The sequence below is a fragment of the Anoplopoma fimbria genome, chromosome 18 (assembly GCF_027596085.1).
Source record: "Anoplopoma fimbria isolate UVic2021 breed Golden Eagle Sablefish chromosome 18, Afim_UVic_2022, whole genome shotgun sequence".
Classification (NCBI taxonomy): Eukaryota; Metazoa; Chordata; class Actinopteri; order Perciformes; family Anoplopomatidae; genus Anoplopoma; species Anoplopoma fimbria.
In genome coordinates this window covers 23,403,377-23,425,160 of record NC_072466.1, presented here as the reverse complement: position 1 = coordinate 23,425,160, position 21,784 = coordinate 23,403,377, and the positions used below count along the sequence as shown (strand labels likewise).

The following is a 21,784-nucleotide window of genomic DNA, read 5'->3' as shown; positions in this document are numbered from 1 at the left end:
TAGGGTTAGGGTTAGGACGGACACGCACGTCCACCGGCCCGCTGGCACCCCGACACCGTCCGGGGGGTGAAGAGGACTGACTGCGTCTAGAACACGGACACACCGAGAGACAGGAAGACAGGCAGACAGGCAGACAGGAAGACAGGAAGACAGGAAGACAGGAAGACAGGCAGACAAGCACTGAGGCGGTTATCACTGCTTCATCCCCGACAGGTGAGACACGGACAGGTGAGACAGGTGAGACACGGACAGGTGAGACACGGACAGGTATGTCTGCGTCCGCCACACGAGACACTGCTGTCAAAAAGAAGCACGTTCGTTTCGCCAGCATGGAGGAGGAGGAGGAAGAGGAGGACCAGAGGAGGAGGACACCCTGTTTGACAAGGAGGAGGAGGAGGACACCCTGTTTGACAAGAGGACGGACACCGGGAGGAAGGACACCGGGAGGAAGGACACCGGGAGGACGGACACCGGGAGGGGTCTGAGGAGCGCCCTGAAGGCGGGCAGGAGGAGCACCCTGCCGGGCAGCAGAGGACGCTGCTCGGTCTCCCTCACTGTCTGCGCAGCGTTCCTGGGCTTGGTACGTGAAGCGCTGGAGGATAAACATGTGTGCTTTATATAGAAACTGCTCGTTACAAGTGTGTCTGTGGGTCTGCAAGGGCCTTCTGTCCATCCAACGCCACCACAAAGGGTTTTATATATATATATATATATATATATATATATATATATATATATATATATATATATATATATATATATATATATATATTAATATTACTCATGACTGCTCAGTGAGGGTAGGTTAGGTTGTCCAGCTATCTTATTCTAGTGGCATCAAGTAGAATTACAAACACCTGTGTAAGGACTCAGTGTATAACCTGTTTAAGGACAGGTGTATAACCTGTTTAAGGACAGGTGTATAACCTGTGTAAGGACTCAGTGTATAACCTGTTTAAGGAGTTTATAACCTGTTTAAGGACAGGTGTATAACCTGTTTAAGGAGGAGTTCCGGTCAGACCTTCATCTATGTGATACCTGTTGTTCAGGTTTCAACTTATTTCTCATTCTGCATCACGAGCACCATTCTGGCCCCATGTAGAGTTCCTGCATCCAGTCTGTCAACAGTGGATGCAAAGGCACAGCAACACAACAGAAAAGACATCTGACTGCAAGAGCTGCTCAGTGATATCTGTCTGGATGAGCTATCAGTCAACAATCAGCTGTTGCAATGAGCAGGAAGTCATATGTACAGTTTGAGGGAAATGGATGCTGCAGGATCCTGCACGGACAGGATTTACATAGTTGCAAAACTTGCTCTTCAACCATGTTATCTGCATTGGATTACTTTAAACCATCAGCATACCCTGAGTGTCTGCTAACCTCGGGGCCATTTCTTTAGTTATTTCAGCACCCTGGTTCCCTTTTATTCAGAAAGCCCTTTCTGACAGGAAGGTTTAGTAGTAACCCAGGAGGCCAGTGTTCGAGTCCAGTGATAAGCTTGTTTTTACACTTAGTTGACTTATTATTTTCAGTATTTTAATTGTTGTTTTATATCAGTTTTCAGTAAGCTTCATACACACACAGTATTTAATGTTTACATAGGACGGTTGCAAATAGCATTGTTGGCTTCTGACGCCTGGACGCTAATAGCATCTGTTTGAATTTGCAGGGGTAGACATTTCTTTTAATTGTGCAGGACACCTGTCACACACAGTACATGTTCTCTCTCTTATTGTAACTCCTGCTGCTCTCATGTTTTCTCTAGGGGATGAGTATATCTGTTCTTGGCCCTACATTCGAGGACCTGGCTGTGAATGTGAAGAAGAACATCAGCAATATTTCGTACATCTTCGTCGGACGTTCTGGGGGCTACATCGCTGGTTCCCTCTTAGGAGGGATTCTCTTCGACTACATTAACCCCCACCTCCTGCTAGGTAACCCTTCATCCACACTGCTGTTGTAGATGTTTGACTGGAGCTGCACATGGTGCTGGTGTCGGCATGGCCGTAAGTTATGTTCATTTTATGATAGCAACGGTGGGGATAAGTCGAAATACTATAGTATGACTTTTTATGACTTCCTTCGGACACACTAGGATAGGACTTCATTAGGCATAATAAACTAGGACTTTTTTCAAAATCTTTAACTTTGACTTTTTTTTGTTCTTTTTTATGACATACTATTCTTGCCATACTATAATATACTATGACTTCTTTTTATGGCATTTTATACTATTCCTTTTTTTTTTACTCTAATGCTTTTTTCAACATACTATACTATGACTTTGTTTGGCGTACTATACTGACTCTTTTTTAACATACTGTACATTGACTTTTTATGACTTCTTTTCAGCATTCTATACTATGACGTTTTTTTCGACACACTATACTATGAGTCTTTTTAAACATACTATACTGTTTTTTTCGACATACTATACCATGAATTTTTTTCAACATAATATACTATGACTTTTTATGACTTTTTTCGACATACTACACAATGACTCTTTTTCGACACACTATAATATGAGTCTTTTTAAACATACTACACTATGAGTCTTTTTAAACATACTATACTATGACTTTTTCGACATGCTATACTATGAGTGTTTTTCGACATACTATACTGTGACTTTTTTCGACACACTATACTATGACTTTTTTTCGACACACTATACTATGACTTTTTTCGACACACTATACTATGACTTTTTTTCGACACACTATACTATGACTTTTTTTCGACACACTATACTATGACTTTTTTTCGACACACTATACTATGACTTTTTTTCGACATGCTATACTATGACTTTTTTTCGACATGCTATACTATGACTTTTTAGGACTTTTTTTGACATACTACACTATGAGTGTTTTTTGACATACTATACTATGATGGTTTTTTTCGACATACTATACTGTGACTTTTTTTCGACATACTATACTCGACATACTATATTATTTAGGAGTTTTTTTCGACATACTGTACCATGACGTTTTTTCCGACTTACTACACTATGACTCTTTTTCAACATACTATACTATGACTTTTTAGGACTTTTTTTGACATACTACACTATGACTCTTTTTCAACATACTATACTCGACATACTATAATATGATGTTTTTTTTCGACATACTATACTGTGACTTTTTTGACATACTATACTATACTGTTTTTTTCGACATACTATACCATGAATTTTTTTCAACATAATATACTATGACTTTTTATGACTTTTTTCGACATACTACACAATGACTCTTTTTCGACACACTACACTATGAGTCTTTTTAAACATACTACACTATGAGTCTTTTTCAACATACTACACTATGAGTGTTTTTCAACATACTATACTGTGACTCTTTTTCAACATACTATTCTCGACATACGATACTATTTAGGAGTTTTTTTCGACATACTATACTATGACTTTTTAGGACATTTTTTTGACATACTACACTATGAGTCTTTTTAAACATACTACACTATGAGTCTTTTTAAACATACTACACTATGAGTCTTTTTAAACATACTACACTATGAGTCTTTTTAAACATACTACACTATGAGTCTTTTTAAACATACTATACTGTGATGTTTTTTTCGACATACTATACTATGACTCTTTTTCAACATACTATACTCGACATACTATATTATTTAGGAGTTTTTTTCGACATACTGTACCATGACGTTTTTTCCGACATACTATACTATGACTCTTTTTCAACATACTATACTATGAGTTTTTTTCGACATACTATACTATGAATTTTTTTCGACACACTATACTATGACTTTTTTTCGACATACTATACTATGACTTTTTTTTCGACACACTATACTATGACTTTTTTTTCGACATACTATACTATGACTTTTTTTCGACATACTATACTATGACTTTTTTTCGACATACTATACTATGACTTTTTAGGACATTTTTTTGACATACTACACTATGAGTCTTTTTAAACATACTACACTATGAGTGTTTTTTGACATACTATGGTTTTTTTCGACATACTATACTGTGACTTTTTTTCGACATACTATACTCGACATACTATATTATTTAGGAGTTTTTTTCGACATACTGTACCATGACGTTTTTTCCGACTTACTACACTATGACTCTTTTTCAACATACTATACTCGACATACTATAATATGATGGTTTTTTCGACATACTATACTGTGACTTTTTTGACATACTATACTATGATGTTTTTTCGACATACTATACTATGAGTCTTTTTCAACATACTATACTCGACATACTATAATATGATGGTTTTTTTCGACATACTATACTGTGACTTTTTTGACATACTATACCATGAATTTTTTTCAACATAATATACTATGACTTTTTATGACTTTTTTCGACATACTACACAATGACTCTTTTTCGACACACTATACTATGAGTCTTTTTAAACATACTACACTATGAGTCTTTTTAAACATACTACACTATGAGTCTTTTTAAACATACTATACTATGACTTTTTTCCGACATACTATACTATGACTTTTTAAGTCTTTTTCGACATACTATACTATGACTTTTTCGACATGCTATACTGTGACTTTTTAGGACTTTTTTTGACATACTACACTATGAGTCTTTTTCAACATACTACACTATGAGTGTTTTTCAACATACTATACTGTGACTCTTTTTCAACATACTATTCTCGACATACGATACTATTTAGGAGTTTTTTTCGACATACTATACTATGACTTTTTAGGACATTTTTTTGACATACTACACTATGACTCTTTTTCAACATACTATACTCGACATACTATAATATGATGGTTTTTTTCGACATACTATACTGTGACTTTTTTGACATACTATACTATGATGTTTTTTTCGACATACTATACTATGAGTCTTTTTAAACATACTATACTGTTTTTTTCGACATACTATACCATGAATTTTTTTCAACATAATATACTATGACTTTTTATGACTTTTTTCGACATACTACACAATGACTCTTTTTGAATTTTTTTCAACATAATATACTATGACTTTTTATGAGTCTTTTTAAACATACTACACTATGAGTCTTTTTCAACATACTACACTATGAGTCTTTTTAAACATACTATACTATGACTTTTTTTAAACATACTATACTATGACTTTTTTTCGACATACTATACTAAGACTTTTTAAGTCTTTTTTCGACATACTATACTGTGACTTTTTTTTTCGACATGCTATACTGTGACTTTTTAGGACTTTTTTTGACATACTACACTATGAGTCTTTTTCAACATACTACACTATGAGTGTTTTTCAACATACTATACTGTGACTCTTTTTCAACATACTATTCTCGACATACGATACTATTTAGGAGTTTTTTCGACATACTATACTATGACTTTTTAGGACTTTTTTTGACATACTACACTATGACTCTTTTTCAACATACTATACTCGACATACTATAATATGATGTTTTTTTCGACATACTATACTGTGATTGTTTTTTTTGACATACTATACTATGATGTTTTTTTCGACATACTATACTATGAGTCTTTTTAAACATACTATACTGTTTTTTTCGACATACTATACCATGAACTTTTTTTTTCAACATAATATACTATGACTTTTTATGACTTTTTTCGACATACTACACAATGACTCTTTTTCGAATTTTTTTCAACATAATATACTATGACTTTTTATGAGTCTTTTTAAACATACTACACTATGAGTCTTTTTAAACATACTACACTATGAGTCTTTTTAAACATACTATACTATGACTTTTTTTCGACATACTATACTATGACTTTTTAGGACTTTTTCTGACATACTATGCTATGAGTCTTTTTAAACATACTATACTGTGATTTTTTTGACATACTATAATATGATGTTTTTTTCGACATACTATACTATGAGTCTTTTTAAACATACATACTATACTATGACTTTTTAGGACTTTTTGACATACTACACTATGAGTCTTTTTCAACATACTACACTATGAGTGTTTTTTGACATACTATACTATGATGGTTTTTTTCGACATACTATACTGTGACTTTTTTTCGACATACTATACTCGACATACTATATTATTTAGGAGTGTTTTTTGACATACTGTACTATGACGTTTTTTTCGACACACTATACTATGACTTTTTTCGACATACTACACTATGACTTTTTTTCGACACACTATACTATGACTTTTTTTCGACATACTATACTATGACTTTTTCGACATGCTATACTATGACTTTTTAGGACTTTTTTTGACATACTACACTATGAGTCTTTTTAAACATACTACACTATGAGTGTTTTTTGACATACTATGGTTTTTTTCGACATACTATACTGTGACTTTTTTTCGACATACTATACTCGACATACTATATTATTTAGGAGTTTTTTTCGACATACTGTACCATGACGTTTTTTCCGACTTACTACACTATGACTCTTTTTCAACATACTATACTCGACATACTATAATATGATGGTTTTTTTCGACATACTATACTGTGACTTTTTTGACATACTATACTATGATGTTTTTTTCGACATACTATACTATGAGTCTTTTTAAACATACTATACTGTTTTTTTCGACATACTATACCATGAATTTTTTTCAACATAATATACTATGACTTTTTATGACTTTTTTCGACATACTACACAATGACTCTTTTTCGACACACTATACTATGAGTCTTTTTAAACATACTACACTATGAGTCTTTTTAAACATACTACACTATGAGTCTTTTTAAACATACTATACTGTGATTTTTTTTGACATACTATAATATGACTTTTTAAGTCTTTTTCGACATACTATACTATGACTTTTTCGACATGCTATACTGTGACTTTTTAGGACTTTTTTTGACATACTACACTATGAGTCTTTTTCAACATACTACACTATGAGTGTTTTTCAACATACTATACTGTGACTCTTTTTCAACATACTATTCTCGACATACGATACTATTTAGGAGTTTTTTTCGACATACTATACTATGACTTTTTAGGACATTTTTTTGACATACTACACTATGACTCTTTTTCAACATACTATACTCGACATACTATAATATGATGGTTTTTTTCGACATACTATACTGTGACTTTTTTTCGACATACTATACTATGATGTTTTTTTCGACATACTATACTATGAGTCTTTTTAAACATACTATACTGTTTTTTTCGACATACTATACCATGAATTTTTTTCAACATAATATACTATGACTTTTTATGACTTTTTTTCGACATACTACACAATGACTCTTTTTCGAATTTTTTTCAACATAATATACTATGACTTTTTATGAGTCTTTTTAAACATACTATAATATGAGTCTTTTTAAACATACTATACTATGAGTCTTTTTAAACATACTATACTATGACTTTTTTTCGACATACTATACTATGACTTTTTAGGACTTTTTCTGACATACTATGCTATGAGTCTTTTTAAACATACTATACTGTGATTTTTTTTGACATACTATAATATGATGTTTTTTTCGACATACTATACTATGAGTCTTTTTAAACATACATACTATACTATGACTTTTTAGGACTTTTTTTGACATACTACACTATGAGTCTTTTTCAACATACTACACTATGAGTGTTTTTTGACATACTATACTATGATGGTTTTTTTCGACATACTATACTGTGACTTTTTTTCGACATACTATACTCGACATACTATATTATTTAGGAGTGTTTTTTGACATACTGTACTATGACGTTTTTTTCGACATACTATACTATGACTTTTTAGGACATTTTTTTGACATACTACACTATGAGTCTTTTTAAACATACTATACTGTGATGTTTTTTTCGACATACTATACTCGACATACTATAATATGATGTTTTTTTTCGACATACTATACTATGACTTTTTTTCGACATACTATACTCGACATACTATATTATTTGGGAGTTTTTTTCGACATACTGTACCATGACGTTTTTTTCGACACACTATACTATGACTTTTTTTGACATACTATAATATGATGTTTTTTTTCGACGTACTATACTATGACTTTTTTTCGACATACAATACTGACTTTTTAGGACATTTTTTTGACATACTACACTATGAGTCTTTTTAAACATACTATACTATGAGTCTTTTTAAACATACTATACTATGAGTCTTTTTAAACATACTACACTATGAGTCTTTTTAAACATACTACACTATGAGTCTTTTTAAACATACTACACTATGAGTCTTTTTAAACATACTATACTATGAGTCTTTTTAAACATACTACACTATGAGTCTTTTTAAACATACTACACTATGAGTCTTTTTAAACATACTACACTATGAGTCTTTTTAAACATACTACACTATGAGTCTTTTTAAACATACTATACTGTGATGTTTTTTTCGACATACTATACCATGAATGTTTTTCAACATAATATATTATGACGTTTTAAGTTGTTTTTTTCGACACTATACCATGAATTTTTTTCGACACACTATACTATGACTTTTTTGACATACTATACTATGATGTTTTTTTCGACATACTATACTATGACTTTTTTGACATACTATACTATGATGTTTTTTTCGACATACTATACTATGAGTTTTTAGGACTTTTTTCAACATACTATACTATGACTTTTTTTTCAACATACTATACCATGAATTCTTCTGGGTTTTTTCGACATACTATACTCGACATACTATACTATTTAGGAGTTTTTTTCGACATACTGTACCATGACGTTTTTTCCGACATACTTACATTACATTACATTACATTACAGTCATTTAGCAGACGCTTTTATCCAAAGCGACTTACAATCAGTAGCTCAAAGCTTATGTTACATATCATTCACCCATTCACACACTGATGACAGGCTACCATCAAGGTGCCACCATCAGACTCTAACTAACATTCATCATCCAGTCCACACCGATGGCCTTCAGGAGCAACTTGGGGTTAAGTGTCTTGCCCAAGGACACAGCAACATCGACTGCCGAAGCTGGGTATCGAACCACCGATCCTCTGATTGGAGAACTACCCTGCTCTCCACCCTGCTCTCCACTACGCCACAGTTTTTTTCGACATACTATACTCGACATACTATATTATTTAGGAGTTTTTTTCGACATACTATACTATGACTTTTTTTCAACATACTATACTCGAAATACTATACTATTTAGGATTTTTTTGGTTTTTTTCGACATACTATACTATGACTTTTTTTCGACATACTATACTGTTAATTTTTTTTGACATACTATACTATGACTCTTTTTCAACATACTATATCATGCCGTTTTATGTTGTTGTTCTTTACATACTATACTATGACTTCTTTTTTATGCTATGACTTTTTTTTCCTTCATACTATACTATGACTTTTTATGGGGGTTTTTCGACATACTATAATATTACTTTATTACGACATACTATACAATGAATTATTTTTGGCGTACTATACTATGACTCTTTTTTAACATACTGTACATTGAATTTTTTTCGACATACTATGCTATGAGTGTGGTATATGTATGGTATAGTATACTATGGTATAGTATGACGTTTTTTCGACATACTATAACATGAATTTTTCTGATTTTTCAACATAATATACTATGAGGTTTTTTTCAACATACTTTACTAAGACTTTTTTCGACATACTAAGCTATTATACTTTGCTTTTCTGTGACTTTTGTCATCACACTATGCGATTACTTTTTTTCGACATTCTATACTATGACTATTTTCGACATAATATGCTATGTCTTTTTATGGATTTTCTTTCAACACACTATACTATGACCTTTTGACATACTTATTGTTACAACCCGGCTCAAAGGCTGCAACATAAATGGGAGACCAGACGAGTTAAAATAAGCACATTTATTAAAAGTATTACATCAACTAAACAAAACAATCATGAAGAATCAGTAATCAGTACTGTCAGCATGAGTGGATTTGTGAAAATGTCTGAAAAGACTAAACAAAAGAGGAGCCTTGTCAGCCAAGAAGGAGAAAATATCCCTGTTCACGTGGTGAGTCTTTATAGCTGGAACTGCCACCAGGCTCAGGTGTGGCTTATTAGCTGACGATAAACAACCTGAAAGACAAATTAGAGCCAGCAAACAGGACACAGAGCCCAAGTGGAAGAGAGGGGTTCCTAACTCTATACTTTTTCAACATACTGTAATACTACTCGTATTTTTCTACATACTTTACTATGACTTTAATGGGGTCTTATTTCCTTTTATGACTTTTTTTTCTACATACTAAACAATGACTATATTTTCGACATACTATACTCTTTTTGTATATACTACACTGTAGAGGGGTCGTAACTCTATACTATGACTTTTGTCGACATACTTTGACTTTTATGGGTTTCTTTTTAACATACTGTAATATAACTTTTTTTTTTTTACATCCTTTGGCATGACTTTTTAAAAAAATACTATACTATGACTTTTGATCTTTGTTTTTCTCAACAAAGTATTCTATGACTTCATTTTTTTTCTACATACTTAATTTGACTCCTTTTTGACAATTTTTCCATGGGGTTTTCGACACTGTGCTATGACTTTTTTTCCACTTAATATATTATGACTTTTTTTGACTTTGAAAGCTTTTTTTCCCCCTTGGTATACTCAGATTTATTTTTTCAACATACTATTCAAAGATTTTTTTACTCAAACATACCATACTATAACTGTTCTTATGGACGTACTAAACTATACTTTTTTTCAACATACTATAATATGACTTTTTATGTTTATTGGATACTAAGTAAGACTTTTCTCGACATACATTTGATATACTATCCTATGATTTTTTCAACATATTTGACTGACTATTTTTCAATATACTATTCAATATCTTTCTGTTGACATTCTGTACTACGCCCCTTTTTCATACTTTTATGGCTTTTATCCAACATACTGTTCTATGAGGTTCTTTCCAACACATTACAATTACCTTTTCATGACTTTCTGTTACATCTCATGTAAAACTATACTATGACAGTTTTGTAACTTATTTTACATACTTTGCCATACAACTTTATGAATTTTTATGAAAAACTATAATATGACTTTTTTAAGGATTTTTCTTGACTTTTTTTTACATACTATTCGATTCCTTTTTAATGATATACTATGACTTTGTATCATGTGCTATACTATGATTAATAATATGAACTACTATACTAAGAATTGTTTTGACATATTATGCTATTACTTTTAAATTAAATACTATACTTTGATATTTTGGGGTGGCTGTGGCACATGAGGTAGAGCGCTTGTCCCGTAACCACAAGGTTGGTGGTTCAAACCCCTCTACCGGCAACATGCCGAGGTGTCCTTGAGCGAGACACCTAACCCCAAGTTGCTCCCCGGGCGCTTCATTGCAGCCCACTGCTCCTCCGGGATGGGTTAAATGCAGAGAAATAATTTCCCCATTGTGGGACTAATAAAGGATTGATTATTATTATTATTATTATTATTGAATACTGTATAATTACTTTTTATGACATAACTTTTTTAATGATTTTAATTACAAACTACACTATTACATTTATATTATATTTTATGACTGTATCATGTATTCTGTGTGAGTACATTAAGATGACTATTCATGCCATTTTAGTCACTTAATATGAAATAACATCCTATGGCATTCTATGACATTATCTGTCACATACTAGTATTGTAGGAGTGTGGGAAGCAAAAGGGCTGAGAAAGGCTTTTAGTGGACGGAGTGAATAGTCACACAGTGTGATGTGGACGGCTACTGCCCGGGTGCGATGAACCATGTACGGCATCGAACCGGCCTTCTCCACGCCTGCGGAACCACTGGGCCGCTGTCATGAAGGGGACGTCTGCCAACCGGAGGCCAGACACCGCCGTCCTGTATGCCTGGATGTCAGGGTCCGAGGCTTGATCTGCAGGAAACGGAAATGCCTGACCGCTAAGTACAGGGAGGAGCTCAGGGTCAAAGGTCAAAGGTGCTGTACTGTTGCTCACTGGGCCGGAGCTGTCGGCTGAAGAACGCCAGGGGTTGGGTTGCCAGATCCCCTTGACCAGCTGCTCACAAACACCACCGACGGCATAGTCCGAGGCATCAGTCGCCAATGCCACGGAAGCTTCAGGCGGGGTGAGGCAGCATAGGGTGAGTCAGCATAGGGTGAGGCAGCATAGGGCCTCCTTAGTGTCCGAGAACGCCTTCAGCATGTCGGACCAGGCGATGGCTGCTTGGGGGTCTTTGTGTTGAGAGCCTCGTACAGGTGAGCAGCCTGGGGGATGAAGCGATGGTAAGAGCCGTGACAGTGATAGTGATAGTGACAGTGACAGTGATAGCTGCTGCACAGCCTCCACCTTTGACAGCAGCAGTGATGTGGTGGCTAAGGCAGTCCATGGCAGCAGCCCAAACCGGCACTTTGCTGGGTTGATGATGAAGCCGTGCTCGTGGAGGTGTGATAGGTGCTCTGCCTCGGATGTGCTGGCTACCAGGATGTCTCCAGGTAAACAAACACAAAAGATAAGTCACGCAGCACGACGTCCATCAGACGCTGAAGGTCTGTGCAGCGTTCCTGAGGCCGAATGGAGTTATAACCGCCGTCCTGGAGATGTCTTGCGGACTAACCGGCACCAGATCCACTTTAAAAAATAGATGCTCCAGCCAGGTGGGCGGAAACATCCTGGACGTGCGGTCAGGCGTAGCGGCACCGTTAACGCCGCCATTAAGACTCGGGAACCAGATGGAGAGGCCCAAGGACTGCCGGAACCACGGATGATGCCGAGCTTCTCCATGGAGGCGAACTCATCTTTCGCGATGGTGAGTTTGTGAGGGTCGAGGCGATCATAGCTCCCTCAGTGGAGATGTGATGCACTACGCCGTGTCTGGTGGCCGGGACGAGAAGGTCGTGATGTCCGAGAACTCCAACAGGAGGAGAGACATCACCGGTGAGACGGACAGCTTCATCACGATGAGCCGACGGTTTCCCACATCCACCAGGAGACTGTTGGCACAGAGGAAGTCAGGCCTAGGAGGGGAGTGGACATCTTGGCCAAAACAAAACCCCAGGTGAGCAAAACACAACGGCACGGTACGGCAGCCTCGAGGGCGGGGCCCTGTTCCGTCCATAGCCGAGGCAGGCAGCACGCTCACCTGGGCCCCGGGTCGCACAGGAACCGGAGAGGGAGTCTGTGTCGTACAGCAGGCCTGCAGGATGGATACACTCACGGCTGCTAGCGAGTGCGGCCAGTGTTTCCCGATGCTGAAGGTGCATGGTGGCACTTTGTTACCGAACCTAGCGTGATAAAAACACAGCCCTGACGGCTTCGCATGGCGGAGACGGAGACAGGTAGCGGACACACACCGCCTCCCCGGCCAACTGAGGAAACTCAGTCTGGACAGAACTGGTCGGCCAAACGCACCTGGTCTGGGAGCTGTTGCAGGAACAGTTCCTTAAACAGGAAACATGGCTGGTGGTCACCAGCAGAGCCAACATGTGGTCCATCAGAGTCACCGAGCCCAGGGCGGACAGTCCAAACGTCTCTCTCAGGTGTGCTTTAAGGTGGCATACCTGTCGTCTGCTGGTGGATGTTCCATCAGACTCCCACCTCCCTGGTGGAGCTGGTCAGAGCCGCCACTACAGAGTATATCTGGTGTCCGCGGTGATGTCCCTGAGCAAACCAAGCGTCTGCATTCTGTTCACAAAACTCGGGCAACTTGAGAGAAACTGCGTTCGTTGCCATGTTCAGTCAACTCTGGAAACGTCCAGAGAAAACCGGGGTCACCAGTGTAGGAGTGAGGGAAACAAAAAGGAGTGAATAACCGTCAGCTTTATTTACATTCTGCATTCCGCCAACAACAACAACAAGCAGATATAACGTAACGAGGCTCGCTGTGGATTCTGACCCATATTGTCCTGCTAGTGAGTGGTCACTACAGTATCACATTTTAATTGATTACTATACATTGACATTTTTTCTGACATTTTAATGGCTCAAAGCATATATGAAACTTTAAGATACATGGAAAGGGTCTTGCATCACATTTTAGTCAGACTCTTAACCCTTATTCTACTAAAATAAAAATGTTCTTCCTCTCATTATCTTGCTTTTCAGGTTTTTCTATGCTGATCACATCAGGTGGGATGTGTGCTATCCCCTTCTGTAAGCAGGCTCTGCTCCTCACCGGGCTCATGTCCAGCATTGGGATGTCTATGGGTATTCTGGATACAGGTAAGACACTTAAACACTTAAATACATGAGCAGATAGTACAAGTTTTGCTTTCCTGGAGTTAATTCTTATAGCTGGTAGTTCAGCATAACAAAATGTAATGAAGATTTATATATGGAGCCTAAGATCCTACACACACACACACACACACACACACACACACACACACACACACACACACACACAATACACCCTCATGACTTTTATTTTGACTTATTTTAGCTGATTTCTGTTGTGCACTATGAAGATGACAACCTCCAGATTGTCAAACCTGGATTAAGTGATCATTTTTGGCCACCTTGTAAAGGTGATAGTGCCAATGTTTATACTTCCAGCAGACAAATAGCAGCATTCATTTGGAGACATGTTTGATTCGCCCTGATGACGGCATGCATTACTTTAAGCTCTGAGAGATATATCTCTTTAGCTGCTCAATGCACCTGCTGGGGCTCTGTTAATGCCAGCTGTTATTGATGCCAAGCTAAAATAAGCCCTAAACAACCCACTAGCAGCTAGCCGTCTACACAGTCTGTGTTAGATTTTGACAGGTATATGGCTTTAACTCGTCTTTATGTAAGACACAACCCATTGTGTTGTGTTTGCTGCTCCTTAAAAGCATTGTGTCTGTATATTATTACTTTGAGGGCATCTGTTATTTATTTATGTGGACACATTATTAAAAACCCAATCTCTGATACCTGCTGAGCACTTTGGTCTACCCATGTTGTTTTAGATGGGCTATATTAATACATTTTGACCTTTGACCTTCAACACCTGGAAAAAAAACCGTTGGTGTTATGGCAGAGCGTGCGTCCATGACAAGGAAAACATTAGAGGATTATGAAATGTTATGTCACTGCAGGACACCCGTGGAGTGGATTAAAACAGTGTCACCGCTACATTTTCTACGATGGTTTGTTCTTATGTCAATGTTTTCTCTCTGTCCGTCAGGTGGGAACGTCCTCATACTGAACACGTGGGGCGAGCAGGCGGGTCCTCACATGCAGGCTCTGCACTTCAGCTTCGCAGCCGGGGCCTTTGTGTCTCCGATCATAGCCAAGCTGCTGTTTGGGCCCGACGGCAACGGCAGCACGGGAATCATACCAACCAACTCTACACCTCCGGTCACCACGGAACAAATCAACAAAGTCCCCGACGCTCACACACTCACCCGCTACGTCCACAGCACCCTCAAATCCATGTGGGCCTACGTTGTGATCGGCTCCTTCATCTTTCTCATCTCCTTCCTCTTCTTCATCCTTTACTGCCGCAGCAGCAGGTCATGTGACAGAGCCAAGGCGTCATCAGGAAAGCCCCTGGTGGCCAAACATCACACGGCTCTTATTGCCCTGCTCTTCTTCTTCTTCTTCGCCTACGTAGGCGCTGAGGTGGCGTACGGCTCTTTCATCTTTACCTTCGCCAAGGACTACGCCCACATGCCTCCGTCCCAGGCAGCGGGGCTGAACTCGTTGTTCTGGGGGACGTTTGCTGCCTGCAGGGGGTTGGCCATCTTCTTTGCGGCCTGCGTGTACCCGGGCACCATGATCATGCTCAGCCTGGTGAGCTCCACCGTGTCCTCTCTGCTTCTCTGCCTCTTCAGCAAGGAGAAGGCGGCGCTGTGGGTTTGCACCGGTGTCTACGGCGCCTCCATGGCCACCACCTTCCCCAGCGGCATCTCCTGGGTGGAGCAGTACACTACAGTAACGGGCCACACGGCGGCAGCCTTCGTGGTTGGGGCAGCGCTCGGTGAGATGGTTCTTCCCGCTCTTGTGGGCTTCCTGCTGGGGAAGTTCCATGACCAGCCGCTGCTCATGTACCTGTCGCTCATCACCGCCACCTTCACCTCCATCCTCTTCCCGGTCATGTACAAGCTCGCCTCGGCCCCCAGCGGTCAGAGCAGGAAGCCCCGCGTCAGGGGTCGGCCCGAAGCAGACGACAGCGAGTACCGCCAGGCGCTGCTGGACTCCGGGGCCAATGACGAGGAGGAGGAGGAAGAGGAGGAGCGGGACAACGAGGCCGATCAGTGGAACGACGCAGACTTTGAGGTCATTGAAATGGATGACACGGCGAGTCTCATCAGCTCACCCAGTAAGGTCTCCTCTCCTCCTGACGTCACTGGTCTAACTGGGAGCTCTGCAGCCTCTCACACCCAGGGAACAGAGCCCACAGGTGGAGCCTCTTTCTCAGACACCATCTCCCTGGTTGGAGACTCACCTAGACGCAAACTACTGCTCTCTCTGGACCGAGAGAAGAGAGACTGAAACCTCCTTCTATGGCTCCTAAATGCCGGTTTTCTCTCACTAAAAACTACAAAAGCCTCCACGTGTTTGCGCTCATTTGTTGTCCAGAACCTGAAAAATACAACATTTGTGAACAGTTGATGATTCACTGTGTACTGAATGAAACACTGACCGAAACCTGTGCAGCTTATAAACCATCCATACAGTGTGTCGACTGAGAGTTTGGGTCATCAGCATCTTATGAAGCTTTGAGATCCGTCCTGGATGATGAAGGATCAGATTTTGAACTGTACTTCTATGCTGTGATTTGTTTATAATATATGTCATTGATTCTACACAAGGATTCTGTGTTGGCCCTTCTCCCCTCCAAAGTGAGGTGAAAGGTCAGATTGGGCTAGAAAACAGGTCCCAGGGCTGGTAGAAATCAGTGCCTTGCTGGAGGACACATAAGCAGAGTGAATGAGATGAACCCGGGACCGTTGCACTCCATCATCATCATAAGGCTGCCCTGCTGCCAAAAAAAACATTTTCAAAAATGTAAATTCAATGCATTCATGCAGTGAATTAATTAATAGCAGGATGAGCGTGATGATAGTTGTACAATTTGATTGAAGTTTTGTTGCACTTTGTTAAACAACAGAGTTGTTTTGGTCATGTTGTGTAATGTGCTGTGGCTTTGTGGATCTCTCAATCATGTGATGTCACTGTGATACAAACTATTTTCTTTTAAAATGACTCATTGACAGAAGGCATTTTAATACATTGACTTTTTATTATATCAATCTCAAACCTCCACCCACAGCAATGTCCATTAAAAACAAACAAAAAAAACACCTCCTTCATTATTATTATTTTTTTTACATTTATACAAATACACAGATCCTGTGTACGGCTGTATTAAGAATTGAGGATTGGATCTGACGTGGTTTGATGAGATTATTTTTCTTTTTGCTCAGAAAAAATTGGAAACGTACACAAACCATATATATGCACAGGGAAACGATAGACTCTTCATGACATAAATTATCAAAATACAATATTGCAACAGTCCCCGATTTTTTTTAGAAAAACTGAAATAGTTTCCAGTTCCCGCACTCAAAAGATAGAGTATGAAGTGTCAAATCTGCCAAAAATGGATATCAATACAATCAAGGTTAAAAAGAAACATGGAAAATGGCACCCTTAAACAGAATGCATAAAAACAGATTTGATTGCATTCATGGCCAGAGCTTTAGTTTTTTTTTGTTAATGCACAGTGAGATTAAAGATGGAGCTATACAGGAACTATTTACAAAAAAGACTGCAGTCTATATAAAAATGAAGAAAAGTCTAATTAGTGGTTTGATTGTAGTTCGTCTTTAGACTTGTAAGGAGCTCCTCAAACACCAACGACTTCAAACTGCTACAGCGCACACAAGACACAACAAATCATCCTCGATTGGACTGCACTCAGTTCCATGACAGGCAGTCTGTTGCTGTGTCACCAAAGACTTCGCTCAGCTCATAGCAGCTAATGGAGATGGCAGCAAACAAGCATGAAGACACACAAATCCTGGGAGGGGGGGGCTGGTGGTGGTGGGGGATCAAACCAGACAGTCTGCACACGCAGAAAATACTTGTATAACGAATAACAGTTACAAGACAGAATGAAAACCCTGACAGGGTTCATTTGAAGCACCATTTAAACTATTACAACTGAGTGGACAATCAAACACTGAGAGGGGGCGGGGGTTGTGGGAGTGGGGGGGCAGCTTTTAGCACCATATCAATTGGGAGTTCCCGGGGGTTCAGGAGCCAATCAGAACTGCTCCAGCAGCTGTCGGAGGTAGGGGGCCTTGGAGAGCTGTCTGTTGACCCGGGACAGCTTGTAGAGGACGGGACAGTCCAGAGACACACAGGGGACCTGCCGCTCTGCACAGCCGCTACAGTTCCTACAGATCTGGACACGCACACGCACACACATTTTCCATAAATGTTGCAGAACGTTTATTTGAATGTGAAAGAGATTTAAAAAATGTTTAGGTAATGATTTCATGTAAATGGTACGTTTTTTAGTGCGGCAATAAAACCCACAATTGACAAATTATTATTCAGAGCAAAGAACATGTCTGCAGCTAAGTTCTCCCCCAGCTCGTCCTCCTCACCCCAAAAATGTCTCTCACCTTCAGCAGCTGTTCTTGCTGGCTCTCCCACTGTCTCATGTCCTGGTAGAGCGTCACTGCGACTCTCTGGGGTTCGCCGCGGCACCGCGAGCACACGCCCAGCTGGGTCAGCTCGTCACACACGGGGCAGTGAAGCGTGGTGAAGTACTGGGAGATGGTTCCCTTCCTCCCCGATTCCTCTCCACCCGCGGCCGAGGAGCAGGACGCCTTCTGGATCTGTGTGCAGAGTTCAGTTATACTCTCCAACAACATGATCAGAATGAACTAGTAGAAGAAGATAACCACGACCTTATGACTGGATCAGATTGTAAAACTGTTGCATCTAAACAATGGTGTAAGGTTTGTCATTCTTTTCATAAGCTCTGCTCTCAGCTCCACCAGCAGATGGCATGTGTGCTCCTTCAGAGTGAACCCGACTTCAGTATTGACACAAAGACTGAGGCAGGTTTGATGAGTCTCATTCCATCCTCAGCAGGAAGCAGGAATGAGATTTTCTCCTCATCCTTTGTTCTCTCTCCACCAAATAGACTGAATGAAAATGCTGCTTTTATTTTGACAGGGAGGGGAAGCAACAGACCAATATGATAATCTCTCGCTGATCAGTCCCAAGCTCTAACCCATTCAGGTTTTTCTGTGTCTTTATTATCGCTTTGTTCTTTGATACTGTAGCTTTCCATTTGGCTTATATAGTTAATCATCATAATTTGCATTGCTTCTAAAGAATCTTAACGGCAGCTCAATTTCCTGACATGAAAAACACAAACTGTTCTCCGTCTCACCCTGGGGAGCTCCTGGTACCATCCGAACACGTCCACCCCGATCAGCTGGAACATGCGGGCCAGCGGCGGCAGGATCTGCTTGGTGATGTAGTACGTGGAGTTGAGGCGGAGGCCTGGGTCCTGCAGGACCTCCATGGGCCGACGCACCAGCTGGATGAGGGGCACGCCGGGCGTCCCGTACACGATCACGTAGGGCACCCGCTCGCCCACGCGGGGCTCCAGGCGGCGGTCGTACGCCATCATGCGCCTGAGACGGAAACGTAATGAAACATGATAAAAACCACATAGAAACTGTGTGCTCCCTGTGCTCCAATGTTACATTTTGTACTAAATTAATAAACGATAAATTAGCAAAAGCAGGAGTCAACCCACATGATAAATAAAACGAGACAAACTTTACTGCTGCTCATGAATGAGGCTCTAGATTTCCCTCTTATCCAAGCCTCTGAAATCAGACTTTTTTTCCCCACCCATTAAGAGATGCGTTGCCTAGCAACAGACTCAGGTACTGTACATGCAAGCTAGTGCAGCCAGACAATGAGCACTGTGGGGAAGGTGTAATTGGATTCACACACTGACTACTGTAACTGTAGTTGACAGCAAGCTTCTTCTGATCACTGCAGCGAACACACACACACACACACACACACACACACACACACACACACACACACACACACACACACACACACACACACACACACACACACACCTGGTGAGCTCCAGGGCAGGCACGCAGGCTCCGGGTCGGTACGAGCTGCTGCCCCGGTACTCCTTGGCAAAGGTCAGGTCCTGCATGCTGGCCCGGCCGTCCAGAACCTTCACGCACTGATGCTGCACGAACTGCTTCACCTGGCTGATGTCCCGGGTCTCAAACAGCAGCTTGATGGAGCGCTCCAGAACCTGGAGGGGACACGTTAATGACATGATCGATGAGAAGAGCGGAGATGTGACAAGAATGAACAAAGAAAGTGGTTATATAAAGCCGGATTTGTATGGAATATAACAAAGTGATTCCCTGTTTTCATATTTATTCAGCCTTTCCACCCCCGAGCAGGGAACGGCCTTTTTGCCTGAATGACACGTGCGAAGCGGTCCCAGGAAACGAGAGCGTGAATGAAAACTGGCATGGCTGTGATTGGTGTGGAGCACAGTGAGACGGAGGAGGGAGGAGGTGGGGATGGTTTGCCTGTTACCTTGGAAACAGCGGGGCAGCCGTCACGGCGCACCGTCTCGATCCCTTTGGCGTCGAACACTGGCTCCTTTTGGTCAAGGCTCTCGTACATGTAGCCCACATAGCGCTTCTTTGTCTGCAGCACGCAGGGCAGGTAGACCTGGGATCACACACACACACACACACACACACACACACACACACACACACACACACACACACACACACACACACACACACACACACACACACACACACACACACACACACACACACACACACACACACACACACAGATCAATAAAACATCTAAAATGTGTTTACATGTGGTGATTGAGAGAGAAAATTGGCACAGACTGGCACAGATCCAAATCAAAATGCACACACATTACATTGAGGCTGCTGCACCCGTGTGTGTATGGGTGTGTGTGTGTGTGTGTGTGTGTGTGTGTGTGTGTGTGTGTGTGTGTGTGTGTGTGTGTGTGTGTGTTACCTTCTCAAACTTGAGCTTGACCGGCTTGGGGTTGGTCGCCGTCACTGCCTCGGCGATCTCGTTGCCGATCTTGAAGGCCTGCTCTTTGGTGGCTCCCTTCAGCAAAACAAACATGCTGCCAAACACACAGAGACACAAGCAGAGCACTTAATACTGCGGTCGCCATCACTTCAGTCCCTTCCTGTCACTGCTCAAAAAAAACTTATCAGCTGGGGAAGACCGGTGGCCAAGGAGGTGAGTGCTGAACATGAACCAGGACTCCCCGCGGTACTCTGCCTCCTCATTTACATTCATCTATTTATTTTGGTCCGTCAAATAACAAAAGTTTTATCAGCTGAGGGAAGTCAGACAACCTCTTGTTCAGGGTCTGTATTCATCAAGCATCTCAGAATCCCTTTCTTTTCACAATTGAGTAGAATGGGCTTTACTGTATGTAAAGTACGTAAAGACATAGCTGTTGAGATATTTCAGTCTTGACAAGGGCTGTCACGAGTTCAGTTATTCCTCACACACGCACGCGACTATTGTGACCAAAAACACTTTAGACACTATCGATATGTATATATATATATATACATTTTTTTTTTTTTTATGGCTTTCAGTCA

General features: G+C 40.1%; 2 protein-coding genes across 4 annotated transcripts in view; one reads left to right on the top strand and one right to left on the bottom strand.

Annotated features, from left to right (window-relative positions):
- The first annotated feature begins 238 nt into the window (after positions 1-238).
- Positions 239-16,595, top strand: mfsd4b (major facilitator superfamily domain containing 4B). Its single transcript, XM_054618043.1, has 5 exons — positions 239-357; positions 390-580; positions 1,769-1,937; positions 14,217-14,333; positions 15,283-16,595. The coding sequence occupies exons 1-5, from the start codon at positions 270-272 to the stop codon at positions 16,590-16,592; spliced, it is 1,875 nt and encodes a 624-aa protein (XP_054474018.1). The 5' UTR covers positions 239-269; the 3' UTR covers positions 16,593-16,595.
- A 1,742-nt stretch (positions 16,596-18,337) lies between these two features.
- rev3l (REV3 like, DNA directed polymerase zeta catalytic subunit) overlaps positions 18,338-21,784 on the bottom strand; it is a 68,760-nt gene continuing 65,313 nt past the window's right edge. For all 3 annotated transcript variants that reach the window (XM_054618040.1, XM_054618041.1, XM_054618042.1), the window contains exons 27-32: positions 21,180-21,294; positions 20,709-20,846; positions 20,225-20,415; positions 19,513-19,759; positions 18,734-18,949; positions 18,338-18,510 (exon numbers count right to left, since the gene is read on the bottom strand). In XM_054618040.1, coding sequence (XP_054474015.1) covers positions 18,370-18,510; positions 18,734-18,949; positions 19,513-19,759; positions 20,225-20,415; positions 20,709-20,846; positions 21,180-21,294 — 1,048 coding nt within the window. In that variant the 3' untranslated portion in view covers positions 18,338-18,369. The remainder of the gene's footprint in view (positions 18,511-18,733; positions 18,950-19,512; positions 19,760-20,224; positions 20,416-20,708; positions 20,847-21,179; positions 21,295-21,784) is intronic.

Coding starts and splice junctions, on each gene's coding strand:
- mfsd4b (XM_054618043.1), top strand. CDS start 270: ATGTCTGCGTCCGCCACACGAGACACTGCTGTCAAAAAGAAGCACGTT. Junction 358..389: donor GGAGGAGGAAGAGGAGGACC/AGAGGAGGAGGA, acceptor TTGACAAGGAGG/AGGAGGAGGACACCCTGTTT. Junction 1,938..14,216: donor TAACCCCCACCTCCTGCTAG/GTAACCCTTCAT, acceptor CTTGCTTTTCAG/GTTTTTCTATGCTGATCACA.